This window comes from Acanthopagrus latus, chromosome 12 (genome assembly GCF_904848185.1).
Source record: "Acanthopagrus latus isolate v.2019 chromosome 12, fAcaLat1.1, whole genome shotgun sequence".
NCBI classification, from domain to species: Eukaryota; Metazoa; Chordata; class Actinopteri; order Spariformes; family Sparidae; genus Acanthopagrus; species Acanthopagrus latus.
The window spans coordinates 24,238,517-24,256,155 of NC_051050.1; the positions used below are offsets into that span (position 1 = coordinate 24,238,517).

At 41.9% G+C, this 17,639-nt stretch overlaps 1 protein-coding gene across 6 annotated transcripts; it reads left to right on the top strand.

Moving 5' to 3' along the window:
- The first annotated feature begins 4,133 nt into the window (after positions 1 to 4,133).
- Positions 4,134 to 17,485, top strand: rilpl1 (Rab interacting lysosomal protein-like 1). Of its 6 annotated transcripts, XM_037116938.1 has the most exons (10): positions 4,134 to 5,125; positions 8,264 to 8,411; positions 9,491 to 9,609; positions 10,193 to 10,438; positions 10,681 to 10,851; positions 11,744 to 11,794; positions 11,879 to 12,033; positions 12,111 to 12,215; positions 12,874 to 12,961; positions 14,608 to 14,739. In XM_037116938.1, the coding sequence occupies exons 1-10, from the start codon at positions 4,838 to 4,840 to the stop codon at positions 14,611 to 14,613; spliced, it is 1,377 nt and encodes a 458-aa protein (XP_036972833.1). In that variant the 5' UTR covers positions 4,134 to 4,837; the 3' UTR covers positions 14,614 to 14,739. The 6 variants fall into 6 exon arrangements, with proteins under 6 accessions (XP_036972833.1, XP_036972834.1, XP_036972832.1 ...); XM_037116939.1 differs by lacking the exon at positions 14,608 to 14,739 and having other exon boundaries at positions 12,874 to 12,967; XM_037116937.1 differs by lacking the exon at positions 12,874 to 12,961 and having other exon boundaries at positions 4,147 to 5,125; positions 14,608 to 17,485.
- The last annotated feature ends 154 nt before the right edge of the window (positions 17,486 to 17,639 follow it).

The window sequence follows — 17,639 nt, forward strand, 5'->3', positions numbered from 1 at the left end:
TGGTAAACTCTTTGCAAAGTTCTGAACACTGAACTCAGCACAGAGCTCACAGGAACACAGCAGCAGGTCCCACGTTTCACTGAGGGAGAAGAGGAAGCCTTTAATATCACATCATGACCACATGGAGGTCTGAGAAGAGGACTCACATGCACCTGCACATTCACACACTTTACAGTACGATCCTAGACTTTGTAAATGCTAGCATGGTCTTTGTCATTTAGAACAAAAATCACAAGTATAATTGACTGTTTCAGTACCTCAGATGCTTTTTACCTTGAGGTGTGAGAGGCAGTGAGACTGTTGCCCTGCCCTGGTGAAAGTCCTCAGGTCTGTCAGTGCGCTGGCCAGACACCTGAAATAGACAAAACACATTTATGTTAAGATTATATTTAATATATTCAGAAAAATTAAACCTTTTTCCTTTGCTGTGATCAAATAAAACATGAGCATTAATGTTTAAAGTTCAGAGATCATATTCAGGCCTGGATTCAATCAACTGAAAACAAAGAGATGAAGTGAGAGTGGAAACAAAATCAATGACTGGTGCAAGCTGAGGAGGAGCCTGTTAATTATCTTGACAAAAAAAATGCCTTTTGGATTTATTTCAGGTCCTGTTATTTTATATTACTAAGAACTGAGACAAACACACGAACCATTCTGTGCAGACTACAATGAGGCTGCATTATGAGCATATATATTACTTTAGCTGCACAAAATGGCCTTTTATCTGTCTGCTTCCTGATATTACAGGTAGCCCCACAGGTATATTTCATATTAGCTGTTGGTGAAATGTTATAAACCCTTCACTGAGCCGCTGTTAGCTTCATTAACATGATAAAATATTGAGAGTGGCTAACCTGCTCAGACATGATAAAACACATGAGCCCTGTTGGCTGACTGTGCTGCATTCAGAGCTGTTTCACATATTCAGCTCTACAGTGATAATGTGACCATGTTAACGTCTTTCATCAGGGTAACGATGCTAACACTCTGCACCACAGATACACAGGTAGCTAACAGAGAACCTGGGAAAATTACTCAGGTGTTTTTAAAAGCTCGTTATACTGGCAATACCTGGTTCAGGTGTCCTTAAGCAGTTAATAAAGGAAACTGAGCCGCTGCTTTCCTAAACCCTGCATGCACCTGTGACAAAGTCAGCTAGCTAACAGCGATCATAACCACCTAACTATACAGTAAACGTTAGCAGACAATGTTTGATGCTATCGAAAAAAATAAATAAATCAATAAATGAATCAGTGTTTCATGCCGACTTCACCAAACTAGCGACTTGTTTTAAGATAGTGTCCAAAATTGAATCTACTGCGCATTATTCTGGTAAAAAAACACGACAGAGAAAGAAACCTTCAAAATCCCAATGAGGTTTGGTGCAATGAACAAAACATATCTTTCATAATTGATTTATTTCGATGTAATAGCTGTTTGTGTCAGTTAATTACAAAAGCTTTCATGCCGACTTTACCGAAACTATTCGCTTGTTTTGGAAAGTGTCCCGAATTGAATTTACTGCGGCATTATTCTGGTTATAAACACGGCAGAGTAAAAACCTTCAAAATCCAAATGAGGTTTGGTGCACCAAGCTAAACACAACATTGATAACACATTTAATTCGATGTGGTTAGAGGGTTTTGTTACAGCCGAATTTACCGCGACACTTTTCAGTTTAATGAGACGTCTACAGCTTTATCTTCAGAGTTAGTTTAGAAACATTTAGGGCAAAAACAAACCTCACGGAGGCTGGTTCTCTTACTGTGCTGAGCCAACACATGACGATTAAAACTAGCTTAAACTCACTGATACACCACAGTAACATTAGAGTTAATTTCACCAGAAGCCAGGCAAGAAATAACTGATCTGTACTCTCCTGGGTCAACCTCCAACACAGATTAAATACACCTTCACTGAGCAGGTAACTGTACAAACAAATCAGATTAACACAGAGTAGTTTATGTACCTTGTTAACGTCCTCCAAGCAGCGCTGGTCCGACCAGAGTGACATCAGACTGCGACATTTAAACTTTTGGAGGGAAAAGCACTCTCCGAGTCGTGGGCGGGTCTTATTTTGCGCGCCAAAACGAGCAATCCAGCACCTTTTGGCGAGCTCCACCTGCTGTCGTCACTGGGTCTGTGGGCGGGCCTTAATTTAGACGCATAATGAGCAAGACGGCACCTGATTGACTGTGTCAGAGTGGCTGTCGTGCGTCAGCCCTGGTTCGAGTCCCGGCCTGGGGCACTTCCATGTCACTCTCATATCCTGTCATCTCTCAAAATGTCTGTGAATAAATGTCAACGTATAAAAGCCCCCAAACAACCAAAAAAACACTTTGGTTAACACCTCAGAAGTGTCGATTTTTGAGTGATAAAAAGAAAAATCCCTCAGCACAAAACCTTTGACTGTAATATGTCAACAAATGAAATTTAGATTTATGTTCTGTGAATGTCTAAAAATGTTTGCATTAGGAATATTTTCACATTTGCATATTTAAAGTTTATTTAAGGGGATGTTTACGGGTAATTGTGTGTATGTTGATTATGTTGTTTGTTTGTTTGTTTGTACCGTATTCACCAGCTTTATCTAAACAACATTACAGAATATTACATTTCACAGCTTTTCCCAGAATGATGTTTGTCTCAGAGTCGGTTCTCACTTTAAACCAAACTTTATACTATTTTCTGATTTATGCAGGGATAAAAAGGGAAATCCAAAATTCTCTCTGTAAAGTCATAACTCTTATATGTTAACAAATGCAATGAGGATTTTGAACCCGACCTTCAGATTTATGTTCTGTAGATGTATGAAAATATGTGTCTCATTTGCAGATTTATTAAAAAATACATAAAACTTAAAAAATACACAAAAAATAACTGTCCTAATGTAAGTGAACAACCAGGGAAGTACACACTTTAAATACACTGAGCTGAGACACATTACTTTGATAAAGGATCTGAATATATCTTCTCTGATGTGTGTTTTGAAGGGTCAGTCCTTCACGCTGTCACGTTCTCTCACAGCGACCTCATCTGTCTGTTATTCCTGTCATGCGCAAAACAAACTGCAATCTCACCACCATGAAGAGTCCGCAGCAGACCAGAGTGCAGCTGCGTCAAGTCACAGGAACTGAAGGCGGAGAGATGCCGGAACTACACATCGGTGCTTTCAAAATAAAAGCACATAACAAACACTGGAGAAATCTGGGGGACAATAATCTTTAGGGTCTTAACCCCCCATGATTTAAAACCAGTACTCAGCTATGGAATGTAACTATGTACATTAACTTAACTACTGTGTTTATGTACAAGTCTGAAGTACTTGTAGTTTATTCTGCCAAGGTTTTTCCATTTTATTGAACTTCTATTCCATGTGCTTTTATAAAATAGATCAAACCAGCTGCACCTCGACTCAACTACAAAAAGAAAATGTTAACTACACACTGATGCATCTGTGGTAATAAGCCATAAATATGTAATATATCATATATTATATTAACACTCATTTCTCATCATTTTGAATGCTTTTACTTTTTATTTTGCTTATGAAATTTACAAACTTGTATTGAGAATGTTCACACTCCAGAAGAAGTGAAGTAATCTGGTAAATAATCTGAATACTTCTTCCATCCCTGATAATCAAACATCACAAAAATTACATTTTTAAATTAACAATCTGCAGTCTGCAAGGTATGTCGCAGGAGTGGAGGAAGTAATGAGAGTTTACACAGTAGTTGTGCATTTAAAGTCATACGAAAGTAAAGATAGCTTACATCAGAACCAAGATGTAAAGTATTCATTGTGCTAAATTGGCTTCTCATACTAATATATTACTCATTATATTTAGTGATGCTTTAAGTGTCCCAGCAAACAGATAACATTCCCTAAAGGTTCCCTATAAGTTATTTTTATGTTACCTATAAAGAATGTCACAGGAAGTTCTTTCAAGGTTAATTTTACAGAAACCTTTAGAGAACACTCAGGGAACATTCCCTAAAGTTTCTCTGGGTCTTATTTGTTTTACCCTCTGAGAACCTAATAGAACATTCTCTGAGGGTTTTTCTAACAATTATTAATGTGTTACCACCAGAGAACCTTTAGGGAACGTTGCTGTGTAATAACTAAAGCTGTCTGGAGTAAAAAGTACAATATTTAATGTGGAGTAGATTATTAGATTATTTACATTTAGCAGACATTTTTTATTGTCCTAAGTGATTTACAGTAATTGAAATATATTCAGATACACTGATGGTGGTGGCTGCCATGCATGGAGCCGACCAGCACATCAGGAGCAGTTTGAGGTTCAGTATCTTGCTCAAGGACACGGGAATCGAACCAGCAACCCTCTGATAACAAGACCCCTGCACCTTACCACTTGGTCTACTTAGTTACATTCCAAACACAGATGGCAAATACATTTTTTTTGTGCAGTAATGTTGCAGAAATCGTCGCAACACATTCCTCAATAGTGGTTTTATTTTGAAACGCGTGGCAGGAAGTGCGCAGATCCAATATGGCGGACTTGATGATGGTGGTCAGCGGCAGCTCGCAGCAGCAGGGCCGGGCGGGACGGGCAGGACGGGCCGGACAGCGATGAGCCACAGCCGATATTTACCCAAACAAATCAAACTAGAAGCCGGACTCAGCCGCCGGGGATGGACCGGCGATAGTAGCGCTGTTTGACGCTGTTCGACTCGGTTTTTGTCGGTAGTTCATGAAGCTAAAGTCGTAGAGTTTAGCTAACTTAACAGAATTGTTCCTCCGGGGGAAGGAAGTTTGCTGCGGCGGAGGAAACATAATAGGAAACCGGGGAGGGCCGAACTATCCCGACATGGAGGACTCCGGGTCGGCCCTGGAGAAGAATGTGGCCGACCTCACGGTGATGGACGTGTACGACATCGCCGCGGTGGTGGGCCAGGAGTTCGAGCGGATCATAGACCAGTACGGCTGCGAGGCTCTGTCCAGGCTCATGCCCAAAGTGGTTCGGGTGCTGGAGATCCTGGAGGTGATGGTGAGCCGGACCAGCATCAGCCCGGAGACCGAGGAGCTGCGGCTGGAGCTGGACAAGCTGCGGCTGGAGCGGCTGGACCGGCTGGAGAAGGAGAAGAAGCACCGGAAGGTCTGCAGCTGCACCGAGACAGGCCCGATAACACCAGAACCACACCAGAACCACACCAGAACCACACAGATTACTGACCTAGGATCAGATTAAACATGTGGTTAACAAGTGGTTCACACACACTGACTGAATCCAGGTCAGCAAGTCACTGATTTCATCAGAGGTGAAGTGTTCAGATCCGATTAAAATCCAAATCATTTGAAAATGTCAATTAATATTATAACTTTTATTACTTAAGTAAAAGTAATATTACTCCATTTACAAGTAAAAATCCTCCATCCAAATTTAAAACAATGTCACTTAAGTGTTCTGATACTTGTTTGAGTAAAAGTCTTCCAAAGAAATTGTAACTTTAAAAAAAAACAAAACGTATTTACTCGAGTAAAAGTACCAATAAATCCATTTACAAGTAAAAATCCTCTATTGAAAAATTGAAAATTGAAGATGCCTTAATTTACTTGAGTAATAGTATAATTACTCTATTCACAAGTAGAAGCCCTCCATTAGAAATGTCATTGAAGAATTTTAAGTGTTATTTACTCAAGTTAAAGTAACAATATTCAATTTACAATTAAAAATCCTCCATTGAAAATTGATTATTTACTTGAGTTAATGTAACTACGCCATCTGCAAGTAAAAGTCCTGTTTGTAACTTATATAAATAAACATAAAATATAAATATTATTTACTGTAACAGTGGCTGATTTATTTTTGGTGATTGACAAATCAACTAATTGATGAATATTACAGTTGTCTTGTTGCAGTTCATCATATTTAAAAAGCTGTTTATGTTCTGCTGTCAGCTGTTGATTTATAAAGTTAGATTAATGTCATGGAGTGAAAACTTTCCCTCAAATCATCATGAAACATAAATACTCCAGTGAAGAGACACTCGAGTAAATGTACTGAGTTTCTTGGTCTCAGCTCAGTCAGATTGTTCCTGTTTGTTTAGTTTGGTGACGGCTGAAGGAAACTTTGTTCCTGAGTCAGCAGGAAAATGTTTCTTCTGTCACACGCGAGTTAAATTTGTCAGATGTGAGATTGTTTCCAGTTAGTCATCGAGACACAGCAGAGATTCAAGATTATAATCTGAAGTGAAGGAAACAAAAACTAGCTAATCACTCTGCTGTGACAGAAACATGAAGACGGTCGGGCTGAACTGAACTGAGATTTAAGGTAGAAAAACTACATAATGGCTGATTTAAAGGTGCAGTACGCACAATGATTGAACACATTTAAAACATCATTAGTATAGAGTATGTGTAACATGCTAACCGGCTAGCTACCAGTGTAAAGCTCCTGTGCTCGCAGTGTAAACACCAACACGTCCCTGGTGCTCCATGCTAGCTTCACAGCTAACTGTGCTAACTGGCTAACAGCAGCTACAGCTAGCAGCAGTTAGCAGCTTCTCTGGTGCTATTCTGCCCCTTACTTGCTAGGTGGCCGATCTTATATTCCACCTCGAATGCACCAAAGTAGAGACATTTTGAGCAAAACGTGTGACAATACAAATAAAACCACCTTTGTCTTTTTAATGTCTGTTTAATTGAACTGAAAACAACACTTAAAGTTAAACTTAAAGATGTCTTAAAGAAGTCTCGAACAGACACTTGTTTTAAGGTCACAGGTAAAAACAACCATCAAAACTAAAAACAAGACTGACAGTGAAGTGCAGTCATGTCAAAAACAACTACAGCTGTCTGATAAATTAAGTATTGTAGAGGAAAGAAGTATAGAATAGGGTGAAATGGAGTCAAAATGCATCAAAATGGAACTGAAGTGCAGTTCTTTGGTAAATGCTCTTCACCTCTGCTGACGAGATCGTATTCAAACTCAGTATCGAGTATCACAGACGGGCCGTCCTGTCTGAAGAAACGAAGGTCACAGCTCAGAGTCTTTCTGCCCGCTGCTATAAAAACAAGTTAATGTTTCTCGTGACAGTGACGGAGCGACGACGGTGAACACAGTCACAGGTTCAGCTGGTTAACTGCGTCTCATGAGGGTGATAAAGTGGATCTGTGTGCCGTGACCGAGAGGACAGTCGGCTGCTGTGTCGCTCACGTGGATAACGAACCAAACTTCAGCAGAAATACACGCCGCTAAACTCGGCAACATGGAAGTCTTTTACTTTGATTACAACAAACTGAGACTTGAAAATGAATCTTTCTAATTGACAGATAAAGTCCCATGGGATCCACCGGAGGGGGCGTGACCGCTGCTTTCTAGTAATCAGATTACACGCAGCTTCCTCTGTAAACACACTTTCATGTGTAAACTTGGTGGAGCTACCCTTTAGTCTCTTTTCCTCATCATAAACATGGCAGATAATCAGACGTCCTCACGGTCTGAGGGCACCGTCGAGCTTTTCTCTGCAAACTGACGGCGACAAATCAAAGGAGAACTTGAATAAACCGGAGGAGCAACAGAACCAGTGCTGAAGCTTTGACACAGGACACGAGGGTTAAATGATGTGAATCAAATATCAACAGGCTTCATCCTCAGAAAATACCCATATTCAGATCATTTAATTGAGCTAATTCATACATGTCAGCTAGTTTAATCTGCAGTGATGCGTTTCAGTTGCATCACACACTTGTGATCCGATCTCGCTTCACCGCTCTAAATGCAAATAAATATGAAAATCACCGGGACGTTTTTGTACATTGACAAAGAAAGAGCTCAGTGTTTAACATCTGCTGAATTTACATGAAGGCCCAAATCATTAAGAATTTGTCTGAGACTAGTTAATTAAATTTCTCGTAACTCAACAACTCATAAATTTGGTGTTTTTTCAAGGGAGTCTGGAGGTTTTCTCCACAGGTGATGTAGAAGTATCCTGTATTGTCTTCTGTTTGCTGTATTTGCAGAATTTGACTTGTTACCCTCAACAAAATGCTTTCTTATATAATATTAGTGTAAATGGTGACTCAGTAAGTTAGTGTTTGCAGGTAAGACAGGCTGACACTTTTTACAAGGAACGAAAAAACTTGTTAATAACAGGATTTTCTGTAAAAGCATCAGATGTAAAAATCATCATATAGAGTTTCAGAAAAACATCCAGATCAGTTCCCCAAAGGAACACTTCACCCTTCAGTTTATCAGAAATAATATAATCTGTGTTTTCCCGTGTGAGCGCAGGAGCTGGAGCTGGTGGAGGACGTCTGGAGGGGAGAAGCTCAGGACCTCCTCACTCAGATCGCTCAGCTGCAGGAGGAGAACAAGAGCCTCCTCACCAACATGTCCATCAAGGACCCCATGAGTGAGGAGGACCTGCAGAGACACGAGGGTGAGGAGCTCCAGACACACAGAAGCAGCTTTTACTCACTTTAGATGGTTTTATATTGTGAAATATGAACCTGGTGCTATCAGGAAGCCACACTTTTAAAATATTACTTTATATTAACAGTATTTGTCGTTGACGTTTCAACAGCTGGTGGATTAATAGTTCAATCTCCAAACCAGTGTGAGGATTTCTGTTTTCTTCTGTTTGGTCTCTGGAGGTTTTGGACTGTCAGGTGGAGAAAACAAGTTAATCGCTGACATTAGTTTTGGTTTTTCACCTTTTTTAAATCAAACAAGAAAACTGTCAAACATCGATAATGAAAATAATATCACATGTCTGAATGTAGAGCCAGCAGTTTAGCTTAGCTTAGCATGAACACCGGAAACAGGTGGAAACTGCTAGCTTGACTCCATCCGATGGTAAGATAATCTTCCTGCCTGCACCTGTAAGGCTCATTAATTATTGAGCACTGCCTGGTCAGCAACCAGTTGAGTCTTGATGCTAAGCTAACTGGTTAGCATTACCGTACAGATGTCACAGTTATCATGAGTGATAAATACAGTGAAAAGGACCTAAATTGTTTGTTACCTGCTGCTTGTGTTCTGGTTTTTGCAGAAAATTTTCCCTCTGACACGCTCACTCCCTGTTCTGCTCACACACACACACACACACACACACACACAAAGGAAGCCTTCTCTGTGTCTGACCGCGAGCCAGTCTTGTATCTGCATCAGAGGCTCTCGTGGTTTCACACAGAGGCCACAGTCAGTCCGACCTACTGTGGACAGACCAGCCTCAGTGTACAGGCACACCTGCTAGACACGCACACACACACACACACACACACACACACACACACACACACACACACACACACACTCTCTCACACACGTGCATGCATGCTTGCACACAAACCAGACTTCCTTCTGTGCAGCTCCCTCTAATGACTCTCCTCCAATAAAAACAAATTATAAACAATAAAACTGTTTCAGATTGAAGGTCCGTTATGTCTGCTTGTTTTTTTTCATCTGTGTCTTCTCTCTCTCTCTCCTCCCTCATCGTCTCCTCTCTGTGGCCACCAGGTATGACGGAGAGAGAGAGGCAGGTGATGAAGAAGCTGAAAGAGGTGGTGGACAAGCAGAGAGACGAGATCAGAGCCAAAGACCGAGAGCTCACGCTGAAAAACGAGGACATAGAAGCAGTAAGATGATGTCGAACATCCGATTATCTCATGTAGCCCATGGCACGTTAGAGCTGCGATAATAAGCTGGTTCATAGAGTTAATATCACCGACTGAACAGATGATATCTGATGGATTATAATAGTTGCAGCTGTATTCTTGACATTTCAGAGAATAAACAGTTAATCTGCTTGAATGAATTTGGTTTGTTGAAGAGCAGCGACATGATTCAGTCCAGTCTAATTTCAGCAGGCCTGAACGGACGCTCACATTTAGATGTTGCACAACATAAAGCTATTTTTAGCTACAGTAGATCTGATAGAGTGGGAGGATAAAAACATATAGCAGGTCGAGGCAAAACAATATCTGAAAAATGGGTCAGTTAACTGTGAATTTAGTGTTTCCTGCAGATAAATGAGGCAGACAGTCCGGCGTGTCGGAGCAGGAAAGGCGTCGGTGTGATAACATTAATGATGGCTGTGTACACAAAGTGCACCTTTTTAAAATGGGGTGCACTTGATAATGAGGTTTTTTCAGCTGTTTCCTCTCATATCTCAGCATGTTTTTCTTGATTTTCCCGTGTTTTCCTCACGTGTGTTTGCAGCTCCAGCAGCAGCAGTCGCGCCTCATGAAAATCAACCACGACTTGAGACATAAAATCTCAGTGGTGGAGGCGCAGGGGAAAGCTCTGATCGAACAGAAGGTGGAGCTGGAGGCCAGCGCTCAGGCGCGGGGGCAGGAAGTCGGGGCCCTTCGGCAGGAAGTGGCCCGCTTGAGGGAACGACTTCAAGGAGAACTTCCAGCCCAGAACCCCGAGGAGCAGCCACCTCAGCCCCCCTCACCTGCAGAGGTAACGCAGCACAGATGTTAGAGTCCAAGTTTAAGTCTGTTGCTCTGTCACCCTCAGTCTATCTTATCTAAAAGGTTAAAGGAACAGTTCACCTATTAATGTAAATCCTGATGGACAGTCAGGTGAGGTGTCGTAGTCTTCAGCTGCTTCAGTTTTCAGGAGAACTCCGCGGAGCTGTTTTGCTGTGAAGCTCCAGAAATATTATGTGGATTACGACTTATAAATATCTTTCACTCCACCAGCGTGGTAAAGCTGCTTCAGTGGTGTTGGGTGCTGAGGGCTGGTCAGACACACCTGACCCGTCTGAGCTGATGCTGGGTGGGGTTGATCCTCCACTGCCACCCCTGCCTGGCTCCCTCAGCCCGGAGGGACACGAGGATGAGGAGGCTGAGGACGAGGCAGTGTTGCTCTGGGTAATAAACAAGTGCTTAGTTAGTGAAGCAGAGTGGTGTGATTGTCCCGACTCTAACTCCAAACCTGCACTCCCCTCTCAGAAGAGAACGACCACATGAGTAGAAAGGAAAAAGAAAACGGCAGCTAGCGGACTAACATTTGTGTGACCCGTGAGAATCGCTCGGCATGGGTGCTGACGAACTAACAGAGAGTCGGAAGGTTTTGTCGCTCCAACTGGGTGAGACTGTCTGGACGGCTGCACCGACGACCTTTCTAAATATAGATCCCTCCAGCAGCTCGGACTCTAACAGCACTCAGTCGTCCTTCAGTGCACCGTGATCCCCAAACTGTGATGATAGAAACGTCTGTTTAAAGTCCAGCTGAAGTCATTTTTTCCTCAGATGACGCTAAAGATACAAATAAATCAGATGTCCATCATTTCGAGCTTTAAAGCCACGTGCAGAACAAGAACCACAGACTTTTAAACAACCAGCTCTTGTTCTGAAACGTGACTTGTTGAACAAACGTTCACCAAAGAAAATATGAAAGTTTGCAAGTTAGATCAGCAGCATGTAAATGCAGCTGCGGATGTTCGATGCTGGTGTTTATTCTTTAAAACCAACCAGCAGCAGGTCGTCTGCCTGTGACATCACTCTCCAGTCTCCCAGTCACCTGCTGGGGATTTCAGTTGGACTTAAACATCGTATTAGGTCACATATTGATGGTCTTTTTTCGTTGTTTCGACGCATGAGCTACTTCTGCCAGCTGCATGTGTTGTCAGCGTCTGTCAGGAGTTTATTTTTCAGTGTGCTGAGTGAAAAAAACAGAGTTTTAGTGTAAAGGCAGGAGGGAAGGGTGAACAAGTATTGGAACAAGGCCTGATCTGACTTAGAGTTCATCGTTTGCCACCAGGAGGCGATGTGCGATGAGGACATGCCTGCTGTGTTCCAATATTTTACCAAGGTATCCTCACTTCCTTCCCTTCCCGTCCTCCTTCCTTTTCTCTGGTTTTGTTTCCCTCTTTGTGACGCGTCCGTCTGTCGGCAGGAGGCGTTGTGCGATGAGGACGCGGGAGGCCTGGACCCGAAGGACCCCAACCGGCCCCGGTTCACCCTGCAGGAGCTGAGGGACGTCCTGCACGAGAGGAACGAGCTCAAGGCCAAAGTGTTCCTGCTGCAGGAGGAGCTGGCCTACTACAAAAGGTACTTACAGACGCATAATACAAACTGACGAGATGAATTTCTAAGTCGTTGATAACGATGACGGTCTGTTTCTGCAGCGAGGAAACAGAAGACGAGATGGTCACTCCCAGTCCTTCACCCTCACCCGACCTGAGGACTCGCTCTCGCTCTTCAGCTCAGCCAGAGTCGGGAATCAAACGCCTGTATGTCGCACCTCCACCTCCACCTCCATCCTCCTCCGACACATCTGCAGTCTGCCTGCCGTCACTTTGAGATTCAAATCGCAGTCACCCACATTACTTTGCATGCGCTGAGTGATTAAAATGAACCCTGCATGCTCGAACATGTACACATTACTCTTCAAGACGCGTGCAGATGAAATCTTGGCTCCAGCTTGTCTGATGATATCCTGCTTTACTCTCCATGTACACAGATAGTCACACGTTTAGAAGGACTGATCGATAGATACGGTAACAAAATGTCATTGACAAGAACCACAGAGGTATAAATGTGTGTTTATAACCATGTCGCGTGTTCTCGCGCCTCCACTCGTCCTGTTCTGTTCCACCTTCACTAAAATGAACTAAGGCATGACGACGTCTCTTGTTTGAGTTTTAAACAAGAACTTTTTCTTGAAGTTTTGAGTCGAGCAGAGGTCAAAGGTTGATGTGGTCCCTGTCTCCCCTCCCTGTCCGTCCCCCTCCTCCTCCTCCTCCCCCTCCTCCTCCTCCTCCCCCTCCTCCTCCTCCTCCTCCTCCTCCTCCTCCTCCTCCCCCTCCTCCTCCTCCTCCTCCTCCTCCTCCTCCCTGTTTATATCTCTTCCTGTCTGTGCTTTGTGTTGTCTTCACCTCTGTGTAACAGGATCTTCACAGCCATTATGCCGATGGTGGCGGCTGGTTTGATCCCAGATGACCCCACTTTACAGCCAATCAGACGTCTCGTATCACTTGTATGACTCTATATTCGGTTGGCTTCAGAGTCTGTCACTTCCTCAGCTAACAGCTTACATCCCCTTGCATGTGCCGGGGTTCCCCCACCTCTGTAGTATTCTGATTGGCTGATTGTGGGGCTGTCTCATCACTAACACTGTAGAACGGGAGGATTGTGGATCAAACGAATCAGCCAGTCAGAATATAAACACGTAGTCTGTTGTCTCGTCTTTTCTCCTCACTGACCGCAGTAACAACTCAGCGTCTGAAGAATCATTAAAAAACTAAAACACTTTTAGCTCCTTCGCTAGAGTTAGAGATCGAAGCTAATTCAAGACTTAACGATTATTAAAGTGAAACTCTCATCAAAATGCAACCAAGGCTTTTTTTGTGAGTGTATATGAGTCAAACCTTCGTATAAAAGCACAATTACGATGAAAGAGACACTTTTAAGATTTACCGTGTTTTCATTTTCAGGTCAAACTCATTTTCAGTGGGAGTGCTACAGGCACTTTTACGATAGCAGCAAAATCTCTATTTTTAAAACAGTAAGAAGTCTGGACACAACATGAAACTTTGCTGGTAGCATCACCAGGGTCTCTACACATGAACACCAGCACTGACAACATTGTTTGTGTACACAGAGTTACTAAAAAGAAAGTTTTTGAACAGCTCATGTTAGCAGTAGCTTGTTCCGCTAGCTGCCGTCCTGCCAGCTGAAGAGTGTCGATCTCAGAATGAGACGTAACCTGGAGGACAGTTAAGGTGGAACTACTGTCTTCCAGCAACAACTATCCACATTTTCAACTTCAAGGTTAATATTGTTTTTCGCTAACGACAAAACAACAAATTATCCATGTATTTATATGGAACTAAGCTTTAGGAGCGTTCCACCTTAACTGTCCTCCAGGTTACGTCACGTTCTGAGATCGACTCTTCTCCACTGGCAGGACGGCGGCGAGTGGAACAAGCTACTGCTAACATGAGCTGTTCAAAAACTTTCTTTTTAGTAACTCTGTGTACACAAACAATGTTGTCAGTGCTGGTGTTCATGTGTAGAGACCCTGGTGATGCTACCAGCAAAGTTTCATGTTGTATCAAGTCTTCTTACTGTTTTAAAAATAGAGATTTTGATGCTGTTGTTAAAGTGCCTGTAGCACTCCCACTGAAAATGAGTTTGACTAGAAAACGATAACACAGTAAATCTTAAAAATGCTTCTTTTGTAGTAATTATGCTTTTACACAAAGGTTTGACTCAGGTACATATACGTTGCATTTTGGCGAGAGTTTCTCTTTAAAACAGCACTGATCAGTTTTCATTAAAAAATGAGTTAAATCCAGTTATAATCCTCTGTATTTTTGTGTCATGCATTAAAGGAGAAGTTCACTCAAAAATGAAAATCCAGTCACCGTCTCATCACCTCCATGCTGATGGGAACTCAGGTGAAGTTTCCATCAGCATGAAGGTGAAGAGACGACGACTGAAACCGCCATTAATTTGCCAAAAGTAATACAGTTTTGATGCCCTGCTGTTGAATGTAACCTCTCTAACACGGCTAACTGCTGCAGACGACAGACAGACGTGTAGTTACAAACCTGCTGTCATCACTCAAGACATCTCCTCCATCTCTCTCTCTCTCTCTCCCTCTCCATCTTCTCCTCTCAGGTTTAGTTTCTTCTCGCGCGACAAGCAGCGTGGCTCTCAGCGGAGCGCGCAGTTCGACGTCGGCTCGTGGGCGGGGAAAGACGACGTGTACACAGAACAGGCCCAGGAGGCGTTACAGCACATGTAGCCACCAGAGAGAGAGAGAGAGAGAGAGAGGACTCGAACTCCAAAACTCTAAAAACACTCCATGTCCATCACTCGAGGCCGGCTCACCAAACCACCACTAGTGACTCGCACCGCGGCTGAAACATCACGAGCTCGAGGTGAGAAGGCCGACAGAAAGAAGAGTGACGGATCGGCTCGAAGATAAAGAAATCCTTAAAAACCTCTAAAAGAAAAAAAAGTTTATTTAAACACCTGAGAAGCTTCATGTTTATCTCAGAGAGTGATGGCACATTCTGACTGCACAACCTTAGAAATAGAGCGTTTTTGGTGCCATGGCAGAGTCGGACATGACGTCTGTGAGCAGGAGAGCAGAAGGTAAACTCAAGTTGGAGGATGGAAAGTGGAAAGTTGTTGCAATCCGAGCGGTTTGTACGGAAGCTCTGAGAGGACAAGAAACATTCTGTTGATTTAAATCTGATCTGATTTGAACACAAAGATCATTTTTCTATCTCGTTTCGACCACACGAGGCTGAAGTGTTTAAAACAAGAGGAAATGTTACAATTTATTATCTCCACAGAAGAAAATGTTATTTTAAGAAACGTAGAAAAATCATCCTTATTTTTTCACCTGTTTTGTTTTTTTTTTTTAAATGATAAAAATGATTCTGACAAAATCAAATCACCTGTTTTCATGTATGAATAGAGTAACGTAGAAGTCAGGAGGGAAAAGAGTTTTGATCAGACTTTATTTTTCTCTAAAGAGTCACCAGAATGTTTCCTCACTTGCCTCTCTGGGCCTCTGTAGGTTGATGATATGTTGGTAAATGACCAGAATAAATGCAAGTTGATGAAGATTATGACACAGATGACGGCTCGGGACACAAAAGTGTGCTGCAAATAATCTGTTTAAACATCTGCAGAAGTCGACCACATGGAAATTACTTCTAAAGTGTTTGTTATCTGATGAAAGATGAAGGTTTCATCCTACAATCCCCATAGAAATATAAATCTAACCTGCAAAGAAAAGTTTTCCACCAGCAGCGACACTTTTGTGTCCCTTTTGATTTATTTAAAGTTTCTGTCGTTGCCCTTGTGGGCAGCAAGTCGGTCCATCACCAGCATTTTGCTAAAACTACGCAGCTCTACGGATAAAAAGATTACGAGGCTCGTGTAGAAAATGATGCTTAGAAACACAATTTGAAGTACAGAACAAGATGGAACGCTTTTACTTATAACAGCAAGTATGGAGGCTCACTTCTGCCATGAAAAGAGAAAAACAGGATTTGGTGTGATAAGAAATAGAAATACTAAGATTTTTATAAAGTAGAGCAGAATTTAGTTACAGTTTCTCTTCTAGTATTTGGTAGATTTCTCATACAGGAACCTGTTTTCAGCTCGGATGATCTGTGAGATGTTTACACATCCAGTCAGATATTCACGACGGCTCCGACTTTGTAGTTTTGACTTTGTATGATTCTGATTAATAACTTAATTTGTGGTAACCTTGTTTAGACTAACCAAAACTTAGATTTAAAATGATGTTTTGAGTTTTAATAATAGTAACACATCGTAGCTCAGAGATCAGAATCTCAAAACTTGAGAAAAAGAATATTTCTGTTTTATTTTGTGGAACTTTTTGGTTTTTCTTCTTCTCCTGACAGAACTGAGCTTCACACACAGTTATTATTAAATGAAATGTATCCGCTTCATGAAAGAGCAATAGTTGAATCTAAAAAAGTGCCAAAGATGTCGCAGCACATCATATTTATGTACATATATTTATATATTTTCTCACAGTAACAGCAATATTAGACCCACCAGCTGAACTGAAGCAGGTGATAAAACTAAACATTTGGTCTTTTCATGAGATTTGTTGACAATAAGTAAAATATAACAAAAGCACTTTTAACCCTCAAAATCATGAGTAAATGTGGCAAATCAATAAGCCACTGAGATGAATTGTATTTTTTTAAAAATCAACAAAAAGGCAGATTTGTAAAAAAAGACACGTCGTGGTGATAATAAACACGAAAAACTGAATTTACGAGGCAACATTAAACAGACCTTTTTAATAAACCTTCTGTTTCGTGTGTCGACGCCACAAATATCTGTAACTTCCAGCAACTTTTAGCAAACCAGCACTGACAAGAACGCAGCAACATGCACCTGCGTTTTATACATGTTGTGCTTATAGGCATCATTTATACACAGCCTCAAATAAAAAACTGTGTTGTCAGATTGTAAATCCTATAAATATTCCTCAGATTTCGCTCAGGAGGCTGCGGAGAAGTTAAAAAACAACCGAAACAGACTGAAGTTTCTAAAGTGGTGAAAACAAAGTGAATGAAGCAGAAGTGTGGTTTATTTCTTAAAAAGTGCTAATTGACGGTTGCTGCTTCTGCTTTTTGCCTTCGTGCTTTAACACCGACTCATGTTTCACTTTATCTTCATTTATTTACTTACACGGCGAGCGAAGGTGAATAAATGAAGGTAACGAGCGTCAGAGCAGCTCATCTGTTTCACACACTCCACACGAAATAATGGTATTTATTGCAGCGGTCTCATTCTGGAGGACGGCTGGAAGTCAAAGGGACGACGTGGGCATGAAAACAAAGAAACATAAAAGGGAAATGTAGCTGAACGAGAAAACCTGTCAGTGTTGATCATCTCACACGTGTTTCCCTCATTAAAATGGATATTTAAACAATATTATGAATGGATCAGCGCTTTATTAAACGAGCTGTCTCCTCAGTAATAAAAACTCTGTAATGTTTGAGGTGTTTGTCTGTGTTTTTTAAAAGCTCCTGTCCCTTTAAGGCCCCTCCTCCTGAACACCCGCTCTGCTCTGATTGGTCCGCTCACACACGCCTGAGGCAGCACCTCACAACAACAGAGCGGCTGTGATCGATCGATTCCTACTGCCAAGT

Bases quoted from the DNA above. Each gene is read 5' to 3' on its own strand.
- rilpl1 (XM_037116937.1), top strand. From the start codon at position 4,838: ATGGAGGACTCCGGGTCGGCCCTGGAGAAGAATGTGGCCGACCTCACG. The intron at 11,795-11,878 runs GTATCCTCACTT...GTCTGTCGGCAG, and splicing joins TGTTCCAATATTTTACCAAG to GAGGCGTTGTGCGATGAGGA. The intron at 12,216-14,607 runs GTATGTCGCACC...TTCTCCTCTCAG, and splicing joins GAGTCGGGAATCAAACGCCT to GTTTAGTTTCTTCTCGCGCG.